The 19493-nt window shown below is 31.4% G+C and overlaps 1 protein-coding gene across 3 annotated transcripts; it reads left to right on the top strand.

Annotated features, from left to right (window-relative positions):
- The first annotated feature begins 1350 nt into the window (after positions 1-1350).
- On the top strand, positions 1351-17605 carry LOC139098150 (NACHT domain- and WD repeat-containing protein 1). Of its 3 annotated transcripts, XM_070650271.1 has the most exons (17): positions 1351-1480; positions 2802-3162; positions 9358-9878; positions 9941-10413; positions 10684-11072; positions 11627-11732; positions 11850-12224; positions 12280-12526; positions 12586-12751; positions 13980-14555; positions 14747-14876; positions 15139-15329; positions 15599-15629; positions 15697-15768; positions 15831-16089; positions 16277-16387; positions 16944-17605. In XM_070650271.1, the coding sequence occupies exons 2-17, from the start codon at positions 3098-3100 to the stop codon at positions 17159-17161; spliced, it is 3930 nt and encodes a 1309-aa protein (XP_070506372.1). In that variant the 5' UTR covers positions 1351-1480; positions 2802-3097; the 3' UTR covers positions 17162-17605. The 3 variants fall into 3 exon arrangements, with proteins under 3 accessions (XP_070506372.1, XP_070506373.1, XP_070506374.1); XM_070650272.1 differs by lacking the exons at positions 1351-1480; positions 2802-3162 and adding an exon at positions 7787-7885; XM_070650273.1 differs by lacking the exons at positions 1351-1480; positions 2802-3162 and adding an exon at positions 9133-9196.
- Positions 17606-19493: the final 1888 nt, after the last annotated feature.

Genomic DNA, 19493 nt, shown 5'->3' with positions numbered 1-19493 from the left:
ATTTTTAGCTGGCTATAGCGAGCTAAAAATGAGTCGGCTTCGCCCTCTGGTATAAAGTCATATTTTCTATTCAAAAATTAACGGTAATTTTTGAAAATGGCACAAGAATGCATCACACAATTTGTCCTTCTTTCCAATTTTCAAACCTTTAAAAATGTTTTTCATTGAAAATCTGGAAAAATTCCACGAAATTTCCAAAATTGCATCGAGTGTCTCATCCTAGTTTATTCATAGAAAACAATCCAATAAACATTCCACTAATGCCAACTTGCTTGACTCTAATACAAAAACATAAATGTCATTAACGTTAAGCAGACTATTCCATCGCCATATTTCAATTCTCAAAATTAAAAACTAAATAATTTTAAAATCATATTTCACAAAAACTGTCAAATAGAAAAAAAAAGAAAAAACATAAATAGAAGTGGAAAGTGAAAAAGAAAAGAAAAACACTGGAAAGTAAGCAATGCGCATGTACAGAAAATCCACCAGGTTGGTGAAAAAAAAATTTTCTCATTTTTCAAGATCGGAAGCAAAATTTTTTGTTTTTGCCCTTAAAAATAGTTTAAAATTATTATCAATTCATAATTTCATAAGAAAATGATAAGTAACAGTGATAAGTGTTAGATATAACCGTAAAAAGACATCAATTCATTCGAAAATTGTAGAAAAATTTAATCAAAAAAAAAAAAATTAGAAAAAAGGTATAAAAAAATGTTGAGCAAATCACTTTCGATTGTGATAAGAAAAAAAAAATTAAATCAATGAAATTTTTGCACAAGCTGAAAATGTTAAAATTGTGAATAATTTGCATGAAAATCTTATCAAAATTGATAAATCTATAGAAAGTGCTGATAAAGTTTGGTGCAACAAAAAGTGGGAAAAAAATTTTTTCTTCCTCCGTCCCTTTTTTTCATATCCTTCACATGCCATGCGACTCCATATTTTTCTTTTGATCTTATCACTTCCACAAATCAAATAAGGAAGAAAATTTTTCTCTTATTTTCCATCAGAATTATTTCAAGCTACTGTGTACTGTGTATAAAGGAACAGATTAGTACATGACGATTGTGTTTGTTCAAAATAAGAATTAAATGGCAACAAATTGTCTTCTCAGATTTTTTTATATATTAGTACATACAGTGTGAGAGAATTGAGAAGCTAAGTGACTTAAGAAGATTCATTTTTTTTGATGTAAAGACATCTTATTTGCGCGAGTGAGTGAGGAAAAAAGTGAGCGAAAAAAATACTACGAAATACAGAATGTTTTTCTTTCTCATACAGTATATTTAATGTGATTTTTCATTTTTAATCATTCACGCGCGAGAGAATATCGTTCCTTCATTCCTCCGATATATATTATATACAAAGTTTAGTTTTGTTGTGCTTGCATCGTGAGATTGAAGTTAAATGTGAAAAAATCTACTTTTTTTTAATAAATTAATCAGTGACATATTAATATGAGAGTGGATATTTGCATGTAAATTCTTTTGTATAACTGATTATGAATGAAATTTAGTTCAAGATCCATTAAGTGACATGAAAAATTGAATGTAAATTTGACATTGAGAAAAAAAAAAATTGAAAAAAATTCCGATTTTTTTTTTTGTTTTTCTCCCTTTTTACGCTCTTTGCCAAAATGTGTAGTTAGAAATATATATATTATTATTATTATTATTATGTCGTGATGATATTGTCATAATAAAATATATTTAAATAAAAAAAATACCCGTGAAGGAGAGAGAAAGTACCGTGAAATGACTTATACACATACGTGTTTGATAATAAAATCTTGTAAATTATTTCATTTTCTCACTTTAAAGTGAATTGTAAAGAATTTTAATTGGAATTTTCATTTTTATATTTTTTCAACAAACTCATCATTTAGCGTATTTTCTGATTCTTTTTTCTCGCTCACAAATGCTGAATATTATGATTTTTTTGTTTGAGATTTTTGGGAGAATTTTGATTTTTCTTTGGAATTTTTTTTGGAATTTTCAAATGATTCCAATCAGGAATATTCATTAGATATTAGATTTACTTCAAGACTATTCGCCCGAATACCTAGTCCTGTTTGCATTCTGTTGTATTCTTTAGAAATGTTGGGTTCCGAGATGACAGGCCAAAATCCTTTCTATCTTTATCATAAAGTTGTCACCTTCAGGCTGAATTGTTTGGATATGCCTTTAATCTACTCTTTCAAGTAAATATACTGGCACAGAGATTTTTTGCCATAAGTGCATTTGGTGGTAATATGATTTTACCACGAAAGGTATGCACTTGACATTTGGTCAGATTCGGAGTTAGTCTTTAGCTTTCCTAAATCCCTCGAATAGCACAAGTCAGAGAGTCGATCTAAAATCCGGAGCCAAAGCAGTGTGACTGCTGCATAGTGACATATGCCTCGAATAGCACAAGTCGGAAATCGATCTAAAATTCAAACCCAAAGAACCGTGACTCTTGTTTAGTGACAGATTTAAACCAAACCTAACATCAAATCAGAGTAAATTTGTCCCAGGATTGGATTTTTGATCGATTAACTAAATAATACTATTCAAGATCCACTAACTAGTAGAAAATATTCAAAATTGCTTCAGAAAAATTCTCTAAGAATGATTCACTTTATGAATGACCTTCCATGAAAACGATCCCAATTAAAATTCTCTAAAAAAAGTTAATTTCAAGATAAAAATAAAAATTTATCCCACAAAAACATTTCAGCAAATGCGCTACAACCTCTAAAAAAATATTCAAACTATTTCTCTCTGTCTGAACTTCAAAAATATTTATGTATTCCACAGGTTTCCACATTTTCAGTTTACTTTCTCAAAAAATATTTTAAAAATAAGGATAGAAAAAAAATAAGATGAAAATTTCAAAAATTTATGAAGAAGACATTTGTGCATAACAAAACGAATGTGAATGAATTATCATAAGATTGCTGTAAATTAATTAACTATCAAGCATATAGCACACGATTTTCTTTGAAATTAAATTAATTAAGAACTTACAACAACTTCTAAAACAAAGAAGTTTGCTTAAGGATACAATTATCAATTCATAAAGGAGAATAAAATAAAAAAAAAGCACAAAAGACATGGGAAATTACTGCAGTTCAGGTCAAAAGAAGGATAAAGACAATGTTTCGGAGAAATCTGAAGAGTGAGTATACTTTTTAATTAATTATGTAAATCTTTCATTAGAATTCATGTTGAAAAGACCTTCAAAATATTTTGATTGTAAGAAATTAAGCGATTCATCCAGAGTTGTAGCTTCAAATTCGACAATTTTCTTGCTCGAAGAACACAAGGTGCTTGTTAGGACTCCGATATGTCACTGTATTAACTGATAGACATGGGTCGCCTTGAGGGCACCGTGATGGCTGATTTCGATCCACTTTAGCGACGAAAAATGTGGATTGCTGCATTATGCTGCTCAAGTTGAATAGAACGGTACAGAAAATTTCATTTTTCATGGCGTTTGACCATTAACTGCAAGCCTGAATTTCCTTCATTTAAAAATACAAAGGCCTGCAGTTTTAAACTCTACCTTATTGTTCGTCCAAGACTCAATTCCAGCAATTTCGTTTACAGGTCTACAATTTTGACCTAACCCTAATTTTTCATCTCAAAAATGGACCGAAATCAGCTTTCAAGTAGCCGTCATGTCAAAATCACGTCTTGCCGTCAATTCAACCACTTAGCAGTGCTCTAATGACTACATTTAACTCCTCAACTTATCGTATTCTTTAACTTTATATGAACAATAAATTGTACCATAATCTGGCCATACCAAAACGTGGGTAGCAATTCCAAACCATTCCAAATATATTCAATGAATTTAGTTCCACAATTGATATCACTTTAAAGAGTAGGCAGTACAGCAAATACTGCCATGAACTTTTCCCAAGCTTTTTATTTAAATCAAATCAAACTTTTTTTATAACATTAGGAATATGCAGCATAACGTTGACATAAAATTCTGAATAACTCATTATGCAAATATCAATTGAAATGATATTTATCAAGAAAAGACCTTACTGACTGTGTAGGTAGACTGCATATGATTCATGTGTTTTAATTAAATTGATCATAAACAAAACAGGATGTTGGATAGTTAATTGAAAGATAAAAGTAAAAGGATAAATATCAAATGTGGCATTTAAAAGCAATTTATGCTTCTTGTTCTACCTTTTTTTTTGATTCGGTAAAATAAAAAAATTTCTTCCTCAAAACTTTTTTCAGTGCCTTAAAAAAATTGTGTGAAAATGATGGGAAAAATTTTGTGTGGAATAAATATTTTTTTGATTAAAATAGATTTGAAACTCTAGAAAGAAGACAAAAATTTGTGTGATATGAACACGAATTAAAAATATTTATATGAGAGCTCATAATTTCTTTTTTTTTGCCATAAGACTTCTTATTTTTTCATTCGATTTTTTTTTATTTATTTTAAGTGAGATTACTTTGTAACATATTTTATTACATTCCTGTATCTAATTTTATATCATGATTCCAGAGTTGTTAACAGAACTCAAAGTCCACTCGTATTTTGTATGGAAAAATTGATTCTTCATACAAAATTCTAGTCTTGTTCGAGTCGAGTTTGAGTTATGGTTTTCAGACAGGTATCCATACAATAATATAGGGTAGCTTATCTAGTGCCACAAGTGAAGAAAGTTTCGGCTCTGCCACGAAGCTTTATAGGCTCGTTCATGAATCATTTGAAGACTCATTCATGGAGCATTTAAAGACTCGATCATGGAGCATTTAAAGGCTTGGCCAAGGAGCATTTAAACGCTCGTTCATGGAGCATTTAAACACTCGGTCATGGAGCATTTAACGACTCGATCTTGGAACATTTTAAGGCTCGATCATGGAGCATTTAAAGGCTCGTTCATGGAGCATATAAAGGCTCGTTCATGGAGCATTTAAACACTAGGTCATGGAGCATTTAACGACTCGATCATGGAACACTTTTAGGCTCGATCATGGAGCATTTAAAGGCTCGGTCAAGGAGCATTTAAAGATTAGGTCATGAAGCATCTAAAGACTCGATCATGGAGCATTAAAAGGCTTTGTCAAAGAGCATTTAAAGGGTCTTTCATGGAGCATCTAAAGGCTCAGTCATAAAGCTGTTGAGGTTCTGATAAAACTCTTTCTTAACACCAAACGGAATCTGAGATACTTAATTAATTATAATCTAGTCTAATCTACTCTAATTTTGTAAATTTCGATCATATCTTTTCCCAATATAAGCCCAAACAACAGTTAAATCAATCATTTTCCATCATACTTGATGATGCTCCATACTCCTCTATTAGTAAGAACTCTGTATTATTAATAACAACCATTGTTCACGTAAATTAACCTTAAATGTTTATTTAATAGTTTTTAATCGTCAAATTCCCTTTAATAAAACAATGAGATTCTATTGCTTATAAACAAGCATTTCACAATAATAAATGAATCATTTGCATCACTAATTTTAGATGCATTTAATAAAGAAACAGCTCATCGTGTAGACTTCTGAAAACGTTTCTAATTAATTGAACCTGAATTATGGCTCTCAGTTTAGAAAACAAACTTATTTAAAGATTGAATCTTAATAGATTCCTGAGAAGACTAAAATACATTAGAATTTGAATGTCGATTGAATTAGTTGGAGTTGGTTTAGGATGAAAAATTGATTTAGAGAAAATGAGTTTGTGACAATTTTTATACAAATTATGAGTAAATGATGCAGGAGTAGCTGACTTACTTACTTACTTACTTTGCTGACCATACAGCACAATCAGCTGTGATCCATGACTTATGAAGATGTTTCTTTTGCTGGTTATGTTCTGCCGATTACCAATATCAAGTGCATCATTGCATATATCAAGGTCAACACTGCCTCTGTTAAGAGCTTCCAAGAGATCCATTGGTCTCATATTTTAAATCCGTTAAGCTTAGAATTGTTGAAAATTCTTAAATTTACAGTACATTTTAAATTTCATTTTCATTCTTCATACAAAGTTAGCAAAAATAATCAAAAATTTCCAATCCCTTCAAAAATTAAACTTTAAGAATCTTAATTGCATGCAGATGATTTTAAAACGAAAATCAAGCAAAGAGAGAGAAAACTTGATGTTATTTATGATTCTTTTTTTTTCTTTGCCACTCAATTTGCTATTTCTCTTCTCAATTTTTATATCGACAGAATTTATTTTATTTTCCTTCATACTTGAAAAAATACAAATAAGAAGCTCAAATGACGTGTAAAATATTTTTTCACGAAAAATTCCTCTCTTTTCATCTTACTTCTCTTCTATTTCAATTGGCGCGGGATCTTTTACGTTCATCAATTCAATTTTCAAATGTCTCTAATAATTTCTAATAAAAAAAGAATGTATGTGGTGTAATAAAAGTCATACAGTCATCAAAAAACTGCCATAAAATCGTTAGCATATAAAATGATTTAAATAAAGTATTTACACTAGCTGTAAGAGAACATTTGCATTTCATTTTTTTATTGATGATCTTCGAGTGGATACTTTTGTTAATTAATAATACTTCCTATTTGGATGACTTATTTATCTGTTAAACAGAAATCAAGTTGGATTTATTGTATTGGATATTTAATTATTTGATCTGTTATAGAATATAAGCATATTACTGAATATTCCACTGCTAAATAGACAATAATGAGACACTGATAAACAAAGTACAGAAGAATCTACGAATTCATATAGAATTCACATGAACTTAAATCACCTCAGGAAGCAGATGTCGGAAAAATGGTCGAAAATCAAGCTCCAGGCCATGTTAACTCTGGATTGAAGCCAGGTTAGATGAAATCAAGCCTCAATTCAGAATCAAGTCAGTTTAAGGTTGAATTTTCAGCATGTTCTACGCCGTGTGTCTTCCGGACAAGCTTTTGGAAATTGACAAGCAGTTCTTTAATAGGTAAAGAGTATGTCAAGAGTATATTCTCGAGACCTTACTCTCTGTTCTACTCTTTGGAGCAATCTCTTTGCTTACTGCAGGTTGCCACCGACAGAGCCTGTTTCTGACAATATCTCATACAGCCCATGGATCACAATTGATCTGTAAGACCAGCATACTATGTCAGTGTCTTCCAAACTCCATTCGAGTTCAAGAGTACAAACTTCACAGCATAAAGTTGAATTATAATTTATAGTTCAGATCCATTAAACTTGATGAATTATTTTCCATCTAAAAGTAATGTTATCCCATTGCTCCATCAATTGGATGTTGGATGTAGTTTTTCAATGATAAACATTTCAATTATATTCTACCTACTTGTATCCCTGTGACTTTATGACTGTTTTTATAGATATACCCACTCATTGTCATTCTAAATTGTTTTTCTGTTATTTCACATCAATATGAGTATGACTAAGTACTGAAGGAGTAACAAGATGAGATAAAATTTTTAAATTCTTTAAAATTAGTTTCAATTTTTAAAATTTTTCTTCGTTTGTGATTCTTTAATCTTTATTCAAACTGCAGCAACTCGAATGACAAACTTTTAATCTCAGTTATTCTTCTCCATAATTTATTCAGCACTTCTTTAAACTCTGTCGAGGTTGAATTTTTCAATTTAAATTTCCTTTTTATTCAAATCATAAAGATTTCATTCATTCAAGAATCAATTACACAGCTTACGAATTAATAGCTATCATTATAAATCCATAAAACTTATGTCTTAAACATTTCCATTTCATATTTATTCTAAGGACATTCCGTAATGTTTAAAGAGACTGACAAAGAAGTTTAAGATAAATAAATACAATTCTGTGAAGATTAAAGTTTATTTATTCTGGAAAGAAGTAAACTCGTAGGAATGGTGGAACTTGCAGTAATAAACATTATCTATCTTGGTAAACGACTTTTTCTTCTATATTCTATATGCTTTCCTTACCTTCCTTACATAAAATGTTCTTTATGACATTTTTATCTATTCTTTACTACAAACCAGGGTGTTATCGTTAACTTTAAGAATATGTAGAAGATACTGTGAAATTAGCAAGCTGTAAATTCTTTAAGATGGAAAAATCTTTAGTTGTTTAGGTCATAAAATGTCTTTAGTTAAGTTTGTTAAAAGTATTTCATTGCTAATCCCGGAAGACGAAAGTAAATTTTATCCCCAGACAGACTTAACTCTCCCGTGGGACCAAATTTCGTCGAATCTTTCGTGGGGCATGAATCACACTCCTTAAAAATTATTCCCGGGTCTAGCCATGAGTTGATATGTGTATAAATATGAGAAACTTCACCTGAATCCCAAGCTTCCTACAAGCTTAATCCATAGGGAGTGGAAACAGATTTAAAGTTTAATTTGAACTGTCAAATAGCTGTCAGATGAAGTCTTGTATTGTTTTCTCTTAATATTATATCATATTGTAGCTTTCTTTGTTCAGGTTGGGTTCGGAGATAATGCTATCCCTAGCTTATTAATGCGATTGCCACCCTACAAGTGAAGATTTGAGTAGAATTTCAATCTACTCTATTGAGTACATTTCCCGGCACAGCTTCGATTGCCAGCGATGTGTTTGTTTGGTAGCAGGGAATACCTTGGCATTCGGTCAGCTTCAGAGACAGACTTCGGCTCCCCCAATCCCCCAATTTCTCCTAATATTACTTCTGACTTTATGTAACAGAAAAGCCTTTAAGACTAATGATTGAATTTAATTTAACATGTTAAGGATTACGATCTTGACCTATAGCTTAAATTGAGATTCGAACCACTCTTAGCTTTCTATATTTAACCGTTTTTTCTCCTAAATACTTTAGTTATTGACTTAAAAGTGAACAATTTTATGTTTGATCAACAATGCATGTTGATTTTGATGCATGTTGACTTTTTAAACGAAAGGAACCTTTGAAAATTTCATAACTAATTTATGAATAATTCGATTGAACCATTCTAAATAAAAACTTTAAAATTAATCAAAAGGTACAAAATTTCTAAAAAAAAAATAAAAGATACTAGATATGAAACATGAAGATATATCGCACTTTCCCAATAGTACTTACATATCATAGAAAAATAAAAAAAATGTGTGAGTAAAGGCGTCTTAAAAATTCTTTTCCATATGACGTCAAGAAGATACGATAAATTGAGAGCAAAAGGAGTGAGAGAATGCTACAATATGAATCGCTATAATGTAAAAAGATGTAATGACCTACTAGTGAGAGTTTTTCGTCGATGTCTGTATTCATGTGGTTTTCCTCACAACAACACAAAATGAAAATGTGTTGCAGATGTTTGAATTTTAATGATTCATAATTATTCATGCTGTTTTTTCCTTCCTCTCTCCCTCTCGTCCATTTCCTTTGTTTTGATATCTAGATCACCAGCGTATCAAATAGCAGATAAGACACAGGAAACGAAGGAGCCGCCATTAGCACAACCTGAAGCGGACAGTAATGATACGAATGGAATTATAAAAGCAAATGATGTTTGTGGTAGATTAAATTCCACAAATCAATCTGGTGATTCAGTATCAGCAAGTCCAATGTGCATTTCAGCACCAGTTGACATTTCAACATTATTGAATCTTCCGCAAAATTTAACATCATTATATGGACGTCCGACAATAAGTCGTAGAATTGAAAAAGACAAAAAGATTGTTCTTTATGTACTGGCAGCAGATGATAGTTATCAGATGGAGAAAAGCATATTGCAAAAATTACAAATCAATTTACAAGAATATTATCGATGTAAAGGCTTTGAAATTCACATTTCTGACATACATGTATCGGAAAGTTACAGCAAGACAAATACATTTGATTTAAACAATTGGCTTGATCAGCCACTTGAAGCACAGTGTGGACACCATTTGGCAGCTAATTGCTTAGCAGAAATAACAAGTAAATTCAATAATTGCTTCTTAATTAATTCAATTATTACTGTTTTTAATATTCCTTAATAGGACACTTAACTGATTCCTACGTAATTCCAATATTATTTCTCAATTCAACACTCGGTGATCCATTATTACCATTAACAATTGAAAATCAGGATTTTGCAAATGCAATATCAGCAGCTGATAATTGTGGTAAATTATTACTTGAAAAATGGTATATACTTGATGAGAAGTCACAGCCATCATGTTATCGATTGAAATCAATTAAGGTTGAAAAAGAGAATATTGCCAATATAGATGAGGAGCTTAATTCATTAATGTTAAATTTAGTTGAAATATTCTCGAGAGAACTTCGTGATTCGTATCTGACAACTGTTGTTGAGCAGGAAATCAATAATACTGTGTTGATGAGTCAAGAATTAGCCAAACGATGTATATGGATACAGAATCCAAATTTACAGGGAAAGAATGAAGATAACATGAATCCATTAGAAATTGAAATGAATCGTAGATTGAGCAATATTCACAATGACTTGAAGGTAAATATTTTATTGACGGAATTAGAAATGATCTCAAAAATGGAATGGCAGTTGTTGAGTATTGCTAGATTATTTGGTTCTGGTTAAGTTGTTAGCCCAAATGACCATGACCTGTTTACTTCAATGCTACACAAAACTAGAGCTAAATTGAAAAATCCAGCATATTCAGCTGTATCTAGTGCAAACTCAACAAATACGCCTAATTCTATTCATATTCTTAATTTTTATCATCAATTAACTTTTCCAACAATCCAATTAAATATCTTCTAGACTCAACTTGCTGAGAAGCACATCATAAAATTGCCTGTTGCATCTCAGCAACAACAGGAGCAATTCTTATCCGTTTTCCATTCATCATTATTGTCTGAAATTGATGTAATTATTGATGAACATACAAATAAATTCCAAATTCCATACTGTACATTCGGCGTTGATCGTCGTTTACTCACTGAACTTGAGGAAGTAAATCGTCATTCACAAATCTTAAATCAAAATTGTGCAAACTTTTCAATAATTGAGAATGTAAAGAATTATTTGAACGGAAACTCTACATCACCGTTAATTGTTTATGGGAAAAATGGGAGCGGAAAGAGTGTATTATCAGCCAAAATTGCACAGAGCATTCATACATGGATACCGGAGTGTAGCTTTGTGTTGAGGTAGGTTCATTGACTTTATGGAATTTATGATTTGAAATTGATCTGTGATTTAACTTGTTGATGGAGCTGTAACTCGCTTATGACGTTGTCTACTTGACAGTGTGTCTTACAGCTATAGTCCAGCTATAGTTTAAATCTATAGTCCACAAAAATCAAGGCTTTAAGTTGATAATATTGAACAATTTTTAACACAGACTTAACTCTTTTTTGCCAAAATTGGATAAAAAGTTAATTGTTGCTCCTAACTAAACAGTCAGTTCAGGAACACATCTAAGGAACGATTTTTGGGTCAACCCTACTCTCAGATATCTTCTGAAGTTGACAGTATCTCCAGCCACCGCTTGTCAATTGCCATTACTACCTCTATCAACAGATTCCTTCCATGAGAACAAATTATGGCTGACAAGCAAATTAAATGCATATCGCAAGCCTTAATTATAGTATGCCCTAAAGCTGTAAATCACTAGACGTCATTTGTGAACGACGCCATACTTTTATCTATCTAATTGCCAGTAATACACATTAATCATTTTATTTTTTTGTTGTTTACACAGATATTCTAATCTAACAGCCATAAGTTCAGATATTACATCAATCCTATCTACAATTACCGAACAAATAAGTGTTCTATTAAAAGATTCGCCAAATGACTGCATTCATGTAAGTAAAATTGTATAGAATCTAAATATATATATATATATAGTATAGATGAGCCACTTCACTTAATGTCATTTTGATTAATGAATTTTTATTCTATAATTTTTTTTAAATTGACAGACACAACAATCATACACGAAGCTTTTGAATCGCTTAATACATAAAGCAAAGCATCAAATTGTAATCTTGATAGATTCCGTAGACAAACTTTATGACATAAAAGACATCGACTGGCTTCCAACGGAGCTAGTTAATAATGTAAAAATTATCTTAACTGTAACGTCCACATCAAAAAATCATGATAATTTTGATTCAACGCCTTTATTAAAGGCACTCAAACAAAAAATTAATCCACAAAATTTTTTGTATTTGTCGTCATTTACACAAGAGCAATGGGAAGATGTTTTGACGTATGGCAGTGGAGCAACAAATGGCGCTTTACAATTGCCTGAATCATGGAAGAAATCAGATGAAAAAGCTCCTATACAAGCAAAGGTAATTGACATATTTTCTGTATTTTGATGCTCAATTCATGCCATGTCATTTACAGATCTTATGGTGGTTGGCATGGCTGGGACAAAGGAAATTAGAAAACTTATCAATATCACATATAAGCGAGAAAGTTTTTGAAATATTAGAAAATAAATTTGGTATTTCAACAGTCAAGTACCTAATAACTCTGATTACTGCCTCACGTGACGGTTTACTAGAAACGGAAATCATTGAAATGCTTCAGAGTTCCAAAATTATGGACGGATCTGTAACAAAACTTTGGACCAATTTCACTTGGACGATGGGTAAGTAATACGAACTTTACTGTCTATAAAACATTTGTTTAACTTACTTCCGTTTCTAGGGCCATTTTTGCTTCTGAATAAAAACATTAAAATCATGGATTCGACAATTCGAGCTGTAGCAGAGAAGCGCTATGAATCAGATATGGAATGTGCACATAAAATTCTTCATGACTACTTTGTAAATCAACCAAATGTTTACTTTGACAGTAAGAAGAAGGAAAGCTGGTGAGTTTTTATGTGAATTTAATTTGATGGGTGTTGATTGACACAATGTTGAGGAATTTATTGTGGACAATATTGAAGTTGTCGTAGTTTTGATAGCTTTTCTGGTAGGAATTATTACTGTTTTGTCCAGAGTTGGCAGGATTTTGGAGTTCGGACTCTAAAAGTACAAAAAATCCGGATTTCATGGAGTTCAACCTCATTTTTTTTTTTGTAGGCGCCTCCACTCGAGTTCGGACTCTGATTTAGTCACTTAAATCAGTGAAGGGCAACATTTTTGGTATCACAGCATACCTCAGCCCTAGAAAATTTCTCGTTGCACACAGATTGACGACCACTGACTTAGATTCTTCAGTCTTAATTTACTTACTTCGCAAACCAAGCAGTTCAAGGGTGATCTGCCTTAGTTTGCGTCTGAAGCTGGCTTTGAATTGACAACTGCTTGCCAATTATCGAAGCCAATGATTCTTCAGTCACTAGACAAAATTTCCATTTACTGAAATGCAGCGGTAGAATATTTTTGTGGATTTTGCCAATTTTTAAATGGATTTTTGAATAAAATCAGGAGTTCTCAAACTTCTCAGTAGGCAGCACACTGAAATTCATTCCTAAGTAATGATGAATTCTTGTTTATCTCGGTCAGTTTGTCACCAAGAGTGGACCAAAATTCGTTCGAACTAGTCTTCAACTGAACATTATATTTCCATCAACTAGTTTTAACATAATTTTGTTCACTCGTGTCCGACTCACCCGAGATCAAGTCGCGACAAAGTAATGTATCGCGGAGCAAATTTTGAGAAGTACTGATTTTAGGGATGAACTTTGAGTTTTTTCTCCAAGTACTTCAAATAAATTGATGAAATTTGTTCAATACGATTGAAAATTCTGACTATTTAAGTCTAGCTAATGTCACTATTAAGCCAATTCAAGCATGACAGATGAAGGATATTTAACAAATCATTTTAATGATGATTAATTCCTATTGATCCACTGAGAATCGAATGGAATTAATAAAACGGTTGAACAGGTTTCTGTTCCTGGCTTAAATGGCTACATCTGCTAGTTTCTTGTGTTTTTGCTCTGCCGCCTTCTCTAGGGTTGAACGCATGTAAAATCATCTTAATGTCTATGCCTATTATAAATTCCTCAACTTCCTAAACACCAATACTGACCTCCCTTAATTCCAATTCATCAAATTAACGACACCTTTTCAATTTTATTCTCATTCCAGCTACAACACTAGAAAATATTTTGAACTACCTTATCATTCATTTAAAATTGATAAGAAAGAATATGAGACGTCGCAATATCTAACAAATTTAACATGGCTACATGATAAAATAGATTCCACTGGTTGTGTTCAACTTCTTTTTGATATCTATCTTATAAGTCCACCTGTTCAAAATAATGAAATGTCACCAAATGCTCGAAATATTAAATTAGCTGAGCACATTGAATTCTTAATTAAATTTTTGCAAATTCATTATAAATCGTTAAATTATGATGCACAACAGCTTCATTCATTATTATCGACATTTATTAAAGCTGAATTATTAAAGAAAAGTGATCTTTCGAGCAATTCAATTATTCAAGGATGGCAGAATGAAATCAAAAGTGGTGATGTTTATATTGAGAGATTATATATTGATGATGATGATGATAATCATGATGATGTCAGTGAAAATGATGATGAATGTGAATCAAATAAAAATGGATATGATTTCCTCATTAACACCAATGTGAATGAAAAATTTGCCATTTCATTGAGCACTGACCGTGAAGAGATATGTGTATGGAATGTATTGACGTAAGTTGGATGTTATTTTTTCATTTACATCATGTCAATTTTTTTTTGTGAACGAATCAGGACTGGATTAACTTTTAGTTTACTTATTGCATATAAGGATTTTCCATATCCTGTTACGTTAATAACTTAATTAAGCAACAAATTCAATATAAACTTTGGTGATTAACAAAAAAATTTGTGGTAATTTTCAGATGTTCCAAAGTAAGAACGTTAAAAGGAGTACCTCAACCATCATCTGTGTGTCCAGTCGGTGAATATGAATTGGCTGTTCTTTGTAAACGAGAAATTCGTGTTCTCGATTTGAATGAAGGCAAATTCAAGGTAAGATTTGGAATTTTTGACATTTTGAATCTATTCCTTGCCTCTACTATGGCAAGTCAATGAGCGGTTCATACAGAATAGCTCTAAACTTGATTAACATTAAATTTTGACGATCTGCTCGAGTGTCACACCATAACGGAGCTTTTATAACGTTATGATCGTCATAATGTGTCGCTCGGTCAGGTTACTAGGGTTTAGATCAACTGACAGTCTTTAAAATTCAGTTCCGAACCATCTAATTGACCCATCTCTCTCATTACAGGTTACTCTTAAAGGTGTCATGAATCAAAAAATGCCATATTTTGGATTACATGATCCACAACATCTTGTTTGTTTATCTCGAAATCGTATGTATGTTAATTTGATGAATATGGAATCTGGCGATTGTGTTACGACGTTTAAAGCTGGAGAAGATAGATTTTTAAATTCATTGCTCGTATCGGGCGACGGAAGGTTAGTTCATGTATTTCAAGTAGCCCATTATCCTGAAATTCGAGTTGTGATCCAGGTTGAGAAACTGTATTTTGCGGAACAAAGCGGTATTTGTATGGATGCCGCGGTATTACCGTCTAGTTTACTCAGCCTGGGATCTGATGCAAACTTATAGCTTCATGCAAATTACAAATGAAGCTTATGTGTAGCTCGGGACAGAATTTTTAAGCGAAAAGTCGCAAACTTGACAAATTTAACTAAAAATTAATCACAAATTTTGTTAATTTCAGAATTCTCGTTTGTGGTGACGAGACATCAAAGGTATAAAATTAATGATCTATTTGATCGTAATGACCCAAAATAATTTTATATTTTATTTTATTTATAGCCATTTCCTCTTCTTGTTTGGCATTTGACTCAGCGCAAATTGCTTTATGATCTTCGAATACCCCACCACGATGTAAGATTCTTTGAATGCTGTTCCCAAATTAAATAAATATTAATCTTAATTACCGCCCACAGTTTATCACATCTTTATCTGCAATAACCCATGAAGGATCGTATGTCTGTGTTGTAGCAAAAGAATTAAATGAACCTGCACCAAATTTTATTGTTGTTTATGATCTCCAAAGTGGAACTTTATTTAAGAAATGGAAGCCATCATGTAATACAGTCTCACTTGCTATATCTCAAGCAAATACTTGCGTTATTGCCGGTCTCGAAGATGCAAGAATATTAATATGGGATTTAGTTACTGGAAATTGCAGATGCTCATTGACAGGTGAGGGATATATTGATGGTTTTAGGGTTTGTGGGACTTCATTGTGGAGGGTCTCTACTTCCGGAGTTCATTTTTGAGGCGTGCCGTTTTGTTTGAAGACTTTGAAGTCAAAACTCCACAAAACATCCCAACTCTGGATGGATTCGAAGGTTTTGCAATTAAATTCCAATTTTTTATGTATCTACAGGACACAATGCACCAGTGACTCTCTTAAAATTAGACCCACTCGGCAAAGTCTTGCTGTCAGGTGATAATGAAGGACGTGATCGATCGATTCGTTTGTGGGACTTGAGTTCAGGTAATTTGAATTGTTTTTGTGACTTAGTTATAGGTAGAACTTGTAGTTGACTTGGATTTTGTATGGAACAGTTGATCCGACTTCATTTATACGAAGCATTCGAGTTGACTTCTAGTTCTAGTTCAAAGGGGTATTATGAGGTTAGAACAGTGGTGGTCACCCTGTTGTGTACCATGCAATTATTCTAACCTAGAAAAAATTGTGGCAGATTTAACGATATCTTGAAAAGCACAAGTCAGTTAGTTGATCCAAATTCCGGCATAATTTCGGCATAACTCAAGCATGATGTCGAGCTTAATCAGAATCCGACACCAAGTCAGAGTCATGCTCTGATTTTTGATCGATTAACTTATTTGTGTAATTCGGGTATGTAATTTACAAACTGTAGATTTTTTGTAGATAATCTACATGTTAATAACTGTAGATTATCAGTTTTTCCGAACCCTATATGTAAATTAAGAATGTAAACTCTATGCCTCAATATTTTGTAATACCTCAGCTGTATTGTTCTAAAATAAGTAACTCTTTAACATTTCCTGTTTTTATTCCACAACAGGGAAATCATTATCAGTTTACACACCGTCAAAACAGATAACTGCCTGCGAATTGACATCAAATGGAAAATTTATAACATTAGCACTTAAAAATAAAAATAAACTTGTGACCCTACAGTTATCTGATGGTAGTGGCGAATATGCAATAGAATCGAATGATGATAGCGCAATATATGGTGAGAAGGAAAATGAGGGTAAAGTTTTTAATCTAAATGACTGAAGATAAGAATCAGTTGATATTTTAAGAAATTAATTTTTAAAACAAAAATTGTATGTGTACCTACATATTTGAGATATAAAAAAAAAAATCGCAACAAAAAAAAAAGCATAAAAAAAATTTCATCGAATCGCTTCTTTGACATTTTAGGAATAAAAACACACACACAAAAAAAAATATTTAAGTAATTTGAATAGATGTTATCGTGAAAGCCTTCAAGCGTATTTAAAAAGCTCCAGATATATCTAAACAATTCACACATTGAAGCATAAATTTCATAATTTTTTTTTTTTCCTTTTGAAAAATTTTTATTTTTGTTAAAAAAATCTATTAGTTGTGAGCATAATGAAAAAAAAGCACTAAACAATGCATTTTAATGAGACTTGTTTGTATGAAATTAAAATATTAACTACACACTTTCATAAAACCTACACAATATTTTATTTATTTATTTTGTTTTTTGACAACATTATTTTAATTCTATAAAAAAAAACTTGAAAAATGCCAAAAATCAGCACACATTAATTTATTTCTTTAATATAATAGATATACAATATTAAAAATAACAAAAAATAACGTTACATACTAGAAGTAAGGTCTTCTTTTTCGGATGTTGTCTTGATATGTACAGTATATGTGATGCTCAACTGATCTCTATATGGTTTAATAGAGGTTTTTCAAATATAAATTCTTAAGGTCTTCAAATGTGGTGTCCATCTACGGAACTTTCATTAGGATTCCACCTAATTTTGAGATAAATCAGAAACTCGATTATGAAACAAAATAGCTTAAGATCCTAAATTTGAATCTGGTTTTGAACAAAACTAAGAAATTGAGCAACTCAAATGAAAACAAACCTAATTTTGCGATTTCTCGGAACCAAAACTATCAAATTTATACACTGAACACAATCTGAACAGTTATTTCTAGTTCAAATTATAAAAATACCTAATTTAAACATCAAAGATCAATTTTAAAGATTTGATTAGCATCTACTCAACTAGGATTTTAATTCAAATTTTGTAATACATCGAGCGACTTTGAGGCTTTGTAGAGAAAACAGTTCGAGAGAAACAGTACAACAGTTATCCGTCAGAATTGAAGCAGATGACCCACTGTAAAGTTATGATATTCCATTTTCTATAAAATGCAATATGTGTGATGCATTATAGGTAAGACATCTTACATCTACCTATTTAACTTTTCTACACATTTAAAGTTTAAATTCTCAACTTCAAAAGAACTTTTAAGACTAATACAAAAACTGGTCACTTACCAAAAAATCTCATTGCTTTCTGAAGTATTGAGATGACTTTTAATTGCAAAATCCTGGTCGACTTCGTGGTCTGACTCGAGACAATTCAGTCACTAGGACTTTCAAATTTCGTTTATGAATCGACGAAGATACAGTGACGACACTCTACCTGTGAAGGACAAAGATCATGCTTTCATCGCACAAAAATACGACTACGATACCTAAAAGCGATATCTGCCTGTAAGGATTTTTGCCAATTTCTACAGCCAATACTGAGATTTATTCCATCGTATCGTTCAGAATCTAAAAATACTATCAAATCAATCCAGATCAAGCATCACATTGTACTATTAAGACAAACTTTCTTTTTTCACAAACTCAAAAGCTTATTAAAAAGACTTAAAAAATTTATTAAAAGTTTAAAATTCATTGGTATAAACAAAAATGGTTTAGAGTAGTCCCGTCACTCTCGTCCTAAAAAAAAACTTTATTTTGAGCTTTAATCCACCTCAAAATTGGATTCTTTTTTCGGAAAATTATCATCAATAAAATTTATAAAGTTCATCAATCTTTCAACACATTGAACGGAGTTGAAGCACGTCATATGGTTTTGAGGGAACACAGTAGAAAATTTTTAGATCTTTAAAATTCAAGGAACAACTTCCTTAAAAATCAGACTGCCAAGTGTGAAAGAGAACCAATATCAATATTTCCCCCACCAGTTTCTAAACAAAAATTGCTTAAAAATTTTTGAAAAATTTCGATAAATTTTAATTTTTAAAATTAATGCTTTTGAGCTTAAAAAAGAAGAACTTTTAATAATAATTAATTAACAAATAATAAGTCTTGTTTCTTGACACAAAATAAATAATAATAAAAAAACACAAAAAACTATGAGGATAAGAATGATGAATTAAAGCAAAAGAACTTATAAGATTTAATGGATGTAATTTTAAAAAAAAATGCTAAGTAAGTAACTCTGTTTATCGATTAAAAGAGAACCTCATCTCAACTCATCTGGAATGAGAGATGGAAAAATTATTATTATGATAAAAAAGTAATGTTAAGTATGAAAAGTAA

The sequence above is a fragment of the Chironomus tepperi genome, unplaced genomic scaffold (genome assembly GCF_022539635.2).
Source record: "Chironomus tepperi strain 1889 unplaced genomic scaffold, CSIRO-AGI_Ctep_v1 contig_445, whole genome shotgun sequence".
Lineage (NCBI taxonomy): Eukaryota > Metazoa > Arthropoda > Insecta > Diptera > Chironomidae > Chironomus > Chironomus tepperi.
The sequence above is the reverse complement of the archived record's forward strand: the minus strand, read 5'-3'. Positions and strand labels throughout refer to the sequence as shown.

Bases quoted from the DNA above. Each gene is read 5' to 3' on its own strand.
- LOC139098150 (XM_070650271.1), top strand. From the start codon at position 3,098: ATGGGAAATTACTGCAGTTCAGGTCAAAAGAAGGATAAAGACAATGTT. The intron at 3,163-9,357 runs GTGAGTATACTT...TTTGATATCTAG, and splicing joins GTTTCGGAGAAATCTGAAGA to ATCACCAGCGTATCAAATAG. The intron at 11,733-11,849 runs GTAAGTAAAATT...TTAAATTGACAG, and splicing joins CGCCAAATGACTGCATTCAT to ACACAACAATCATACACGAA.